The 5767-nt window shown below is 56.0% G+C and overlaps 1 protein-coding gene across 1 annotated transcript in view; it reads left to right on the forward strand.

The window, feature by feature from the left end:
- PROC (protein C (inactivator of coagulation factors Va and VIIIa)) overlaps positions 1–4651 on the forward strand; it is an 11478-nt gene extending 6827 nt beyond the window's left edge. Inside the window, exons 6-9 of the mRNA XM_011941720.1 lie at positions 126–226; positions 1617–1849; positions 2701–2818; positions 3761–4651. Of these exons, the coding sequence (XP_011797110.1) occupies positions 126–226; positions 1617–1849; positions 2701–2818; positions 3761–4350 (1042 nt within the window). The 3' untranslated portion in view covers positions 4351–4651. The remainder of the gene's footprint in view (positions 1–125; positions 227–1616; positions 1850–2700; positions 2819–3760) is intronic.
- Positions 4652–5767: the final 1116 nt, after the last annotated feature.

Below are 5767 nucleotides of genomic sequence, written 5' to 3' on the forward strand. Positions count from 1 at the left end.
TGGGAGGATTGCTTGAGCTTGGGAGTTTGAGACCAGCCTGGGCAACACAGTGAGACCCTGTCTCTATTTTTTAAAAAAGTAAAAAAAAGATTTAAAATTTTAACTTTTTATTTTGAAATAATTAGAGATTTCCAGGAAGCTGCAAAGAAATGCCTGGTGGGCCTGCTGGCCTGTGGGTTTCCTGCAAGGTGTTGGGAAGGCCCTGTCACTGGCAGAACCCCAGATCGTGAGGGCTTTCCTTTTTTTTTTCTTTTTTGAGACGGAGTCTCGCTCTGTAGCCCGGGCTGGAGTGCAGTGGCTGGATCTCAGCTCACTGCAAGCTCCGCCTCCCGGGTAGATTTTTGTGTTTTTTAGTAGAGACGGGGTTTCACTGTGTTAGCCAGGATGGTCTCGATCTCCTGACCTCGTGATCCGCCCGTCTCGGCCTCCCAAAGTGCTGGGATTACAGGCTTGAGCCACCGCGCCCGGCCGAGGGCTTTCCTTTTAGGCTGCTTTCCAAGAGGACTCCTCCAAGCTCTTGAAGGATGGAGGATGCTCACCCATGGTGTTCAGCCCCTCGGAGCAGGTTGGGGCAGGGGAGCTGGCGCCTGTGCAGGCTGTGAGCATTTGCATGACTCCCTGTGGTCAGCCAAGAGCACCACTCCTTCCTGAGGCGGGGCCTGGAGTCCCTAGTCAGAGTTACCGGTTCCCCTTCTGCAGGCAGGGAGAGGGGAGTCAAGCCAGTGAGGAGGGCTCTCGCAATTTCTCTTACAAACTCTCAACATGCCCTCCTACCTGCACTGCCTTCCTGGCAGCCCCACAGCCTCCTGTGGTTCTCTCAGCCCATCACGGGCTAAGATTTTTGCTTTCCAGTCCGTCAAGTCAGTTACTGCATCCATCTATCTGCTGTCAGCTTCTGGAATTGTGTTGCTGTTGTGTCCTCTCCACTCTCTTGTCATTATGCAGCTCCCCTGCTGAGGGCGTCCCATTGCCCCTTTAAGTCTAGATATCTGGACTTGGCATTCAAGGCCCATTTTGAGCAGAGTTGGGCCTACCTTCCAGCCCTCAGTTCTCCATGGTGTATGCACTTTCTTCTTGGCAGGGAGGCTTCACAAACATGCCAAGCCTACTGTAAGAGCTCTCCAAGAATGCTCACCTCCTTCTCCCTGTAATTCCTTTCCTCTGTGAGGAGCTCGGCCGCATCCCCAGCATAAAGCCTTACTAATCCCAGGGACCACCCCCCACAGCCCTGGGGTACAATGAGCCTTCAAGAATTCTAACCACCTATGTAAGGAGACACAGTCAGTGGGCGATGCTGCCTGGCCTGACTCTTGCCATTGGGCGGTAATGTTTCTTGACTGACTGACTGACTGACTGACTGGAGGGGGTTTGTAGTTTGTATCTCAGGGATCACCCCCAACAGCCCTGGGGTACAATGAGCCTTCAAGAAGTTTAACGACCTATGTAAGGACACACAGCCAGCGGGTGATGCTGCCTGGTCTGACTCTTGCCATTCGGTGGCACTGTTTGTTGACTGACTGACTGACTGACTGGAGGGGGCTTATAGCTAATATTAATGGAGTGGTCTAAGTGTCATTGGTTCCTTGAACCCTGCACTGTGGCAAAGTGGCCTGCAGGCAGGAGGAGGACCAAGACAGGAGGGCAATCTCGGGAGGAGTGCCTCACAGGCCCCTCACCGCCTCCGCCTGCCTCAGTGAAGTTCCCTTGTGGGAGGCCATGGAGGCGGATAGAGAAGAAGCGAAGTCACCTGAAACGACGAGACACAGAAGACCAAGAAGACCAAGAAGACCAAGTAGATCCGCGGCTCGTTGACGGGAAGATGACCAGGCGGGGAGACAGCCCCTGGCAGGTGGGAGGCGAGGCAGCACTGGCTGCTCCCGCACTGGGTCCGGGGTCACTAAGCCCATCCTGGCAGCTGTGCAGAGACCGGGAGGGAAGCACTGCAGTCCTTGCAGGGGATGATAAAGGCGGGGGATGCTTCAGGGAAAGATGGACGCAACCTGAGGGGAGAGGAGCAGCCAGGGCGGGTGAGGGGAGGAAATGGAGGGGTCTGCAGGAGGGAGGGTTACCGTTTCTAAAAGGAGCTGGAAAGACTGCTGTGCTGGTGGCATTTTAGGCAGAAGCCCTGCTGATGGGAGAGGGCTAGGAGGAAGGGCTGGGCCTGAGTACACCTCTAGCCTCCATATCCACATGGGAACTGACACTTACTGGGTTCCCCTCTCTGCCAGGCATCGAGGAGATGGAAACCAAGAAATGGGGGTATTGGCCCTGGGGACTCAGACTCTGTGAGGGTCAGGACCCCAAAGACCGGGCAGCCCGGTGGGACCAGAGCCAGGATGACCCTTCAAGACAGGGGCTGAGGGAGGCCCAAGGGAAACATGCAGGCAACCTGGGGGCCACAAAGCCTTCCCGGAAGACACACAGCCTGGCTAAGCCTCTAAGGATGAGAGGAGCTCGCTGGGCGATGTTGGGTGTGGCTTAGGATGACTGGAACAGTATGAATGGTACAGGAACAGCCAGGAAGATACCCTGGGACAGGCTAACTCTATAAAATGAGCAAAAATAGAAGATACCAGAAAGGGCCTAAGCTTATGCCCATGTGACCAGGGAACCCAGGAAAGTGCATATGAGATCCAGGTGCCCTGGACTGGAGGCTGTCAGGAGGCAGCCCTGTGACGTCATCATCCCACCCCATTCCAGGTGGTCCTGCTGGACTCAAAGAAGAAGCTGGCCTGCGGGGCAGTGCTCATCCACCCCTCCTGGGTGCTGACAGCGGCCCACTGCATGGAGGAGTCCAAGAAGCTCCTTGTCAGGCTTGGTATGGGCTGGAGCCAGGCAGGAGGGGGCTGCCAGAGGCCTGGGTATGGGGACCAGGCAGGCTGTTCAGATCTGGGGGACCCCGCTCCCCAGGTGCTTAAGCAAGAGGCTTCTTGAGCTCCACAGAAGGTGTTTGGGGGAAGAGGCCTAGGTGCCCCCACCCTGCCCACCGCTGTGACACCTGGTATTTTGCAGTAGGGGGTTCTCTGGTGCCTAGCATCTGCCAAAGCCACAGGCTGCTTCCCTAGCAGGCTGGGGGCACCTATGCATTGGCCCTGATCTATGGCAATTTCTTCGGGGGGGAGGGTCTGGCTCAACCCTTTATGCCAAAAAGAAGAAAAAGCATATTGAGAAAGACCAAATTCACATTTCCTACAGCATAATCTATGGCCAGTGGCCCCCCGTGGGGCTTGGCTTAGCATTCCCAGGTGCTCTTCCCCAGGAGCCATCGGTCTGGACTGAGGGGACCTTCTCTCCCAGGTGGGACCCGGTCCTGTCCTCCCTGGCAGTGCCGTGTTCTGGGGGTCCTTCTCTCTGGGTCTCACTGCCCCTGGGGTCTCTCCAGCTACCTTTGCTCCACGTTCCTTTGTGGCTCTGGTCTGTGTCCGCAATTTCCAGGGGCCTCGGGCTTCCCTGCTGCCCATTCCTTCTCTGGTCTCACGGCTCCATGACTCCCGAAAATGGACCAGCATCCTGCCACTTTGGGATTGACAGCCTTTGGCTACTCCTTCTGGCAGGAAAAGTCACCGTTGATAGGGATCCATGGCATAGACAGGTGGCTCCCCGACAGCACCTGGGACGTGTGGGTGCAGAGTCTCCGGGTGGACCTTCTTCAGGCCCTCTGCCCAGGCCTGCATGGGCACAGCAGTGGGTGGGCCTTGGGAAAGTGCCGCTGGGGAGAGGTTCCCCGCAGCCCGTTCTGACTGGGCCCTCTGCCCTGCAGGAGAGTATGACCTGCGGCGCTGGGAGAAGTGGGAGCTGGACCTGGACATCGAGGAGGTCTTCATCCACCCCAACTACACCAAGAGCACCACCGACAATGACATCGCGCTGCTGCGCCTGGCCCAGCCCGCCACCCTCTCGCAGACCATCGTGCCCATCTGTCTCCCGGACAGCGGCCTTGCAGAGCGCAAGCTCACTCAGGCCGGCCAGGAGACCCTCGTGACCGGCTGGGGCTACCACAGCAGCCGAGAGAAGGAGGCCAGGAGAAACCGCACCTTCGTCCTCAACTTCATCAAGATTCCCGTGGTCCCGCGCAATGAGTGCAGCGAGGTCATGAGCAACATGGTGTCTGAGAACATGCTGTGTGCGGGCATCCTCGGGGACCGGCAGGACGCCTGCGAGGGCGACAGCGGGGGGCCCATGGTCGCCTCCTTCCATGGCACCTGGTTCCTGGTGGGCCTGGTGAGCTGGGGTGAGGGCTGTGGGCTCCTTCACAACTACGGCGTTTACACCAAAGTCAGCCGCTACCTCGACTGGATCCACGGGCACATCAGAGACAAGGAAGCCCCCGCGAAGGGCTGGGCACCTTAGCGACCCTCCCTGCGGGGCTGGGCTTTTGCGTGGCGATGGATGGGACATTAAAGGGTCATGTAACAAGCATAGCGCCTGCTGTTCTCTGTCCTTCCATCCCTCTTCTGGGCGCTTCTGGAGGGAAGTACCATTTATTGAGCACCTATTGTATGTCACATGCCTTATAAATAGAATCTTAACTCCCAGAGCAACTCTGTGGGGTGGGGAGGAGCAGATCCAAGTCTGGCAGGGTCTAAAGCTGTGTGTGTTGGGGGGAATACTCTGTTTATGAAAAAGAATAAAAAACACAGTCACAAAGCCACTAGAGCCTTTCACAGGGCTTTGGGAAGAGCCTGTGCAAGCCGGGGATGCTGAAGGTGAGGCTTGACCAGCTTTCCAGCAAGCCCAGCTATGAGGTAGATACGTTTAGCTCATTATCACAGAGGAGGAAACTGAGGGGTCTGAAAGGTTTGCATGGTGGAGCCAGGATTTAAATCTAGGTCTGACTCCAAAACCCAGGTGCTTTTTTCTGTTCTCCACTGTCCTGGAGGACAGCGGTTTTGCTCGGTGTGGAGGCCACCATTAGCTCTGTGGGGAAGCAGCCAGAGACCCAGGAAGTGTTGGTTCAGCTCAGAATGAGCTCACAGTGTCGCGGGGGGAAGCTGTTTCAGAACAATGTTACACCATCATGAACAGCAGTTAAGAAAGAGGCTCTGGCTTAACCTGGCCTCATGGGCCTAATTGGATGAGAAAGAAATAAGTCGAGGATGCTCTGATTTGAAATCATGAAGTACCTGATGAAAATGAACGGTGGTGAGATAAAGCTGAGAAAATTCATCGAAAGTCCAAAATCGGTCTAGCTCTCTGTGTGGCCTCAGGCAAGTCTCTTCTTGTCTCTGGGTGTGATGGTTAATTTTAGGTGTCCATTTGACCGGATGAAGAGATACCCAGATGGCTGGCGAAGCACGATTTCTGGGTGTGTCTGTGAGATGTTCTGGAGGAGATGGGTCACTGAGTGGGTGGACTGTGTGGGGAAGATCCGCCCTCAGTGTGGGCGGGCACGACCCAATCAGCTGGGGACCCAGATGGAATAAAAAGGCAGAGGACAGGTGAATTCTCTGTCTCTCCTGGAGCTGGGACACCCTTCTCCTGCCCTTGGACATCAGTTCCAGGTTCTCAGGCCTTTGGACTCTGAGACTTACATCAGTGGCCCTCCAGATCCTCCGGCCATTAGCCCTGTACTGAGGATCCCGCCGTCAGCTCCCCCGGTTCTGAGGCCTTGAGACCTAGATTGAGCCAGGCTGGCTTCCCTTCTCAGCTTGCAGGTCTGCCATGGGACGCCTCAGCCTCGATGACCACAGAAGCCAAATTCTTAGTAAGCCCCTTCTCATCTATCTGTATCTATATACACATCCGATTAGTTCTGTCTCTGGAGAAC

This window comes from Colobus angolensis, unplaced genomic scaffold, assembly GCF_000951035.1.
Source record: "Colobus angolensis palliatus isolate OR3802 unplaced genomic scaffold, Cang.pa_1.0 Scaffold20, whole genome shotgun sequence".
Lineage (NCBI taxonomy): Eukaryota > Metazoa > Chordata > Mammalia > Primates > Cercopithecidae > Colobus > Colobus angolensis.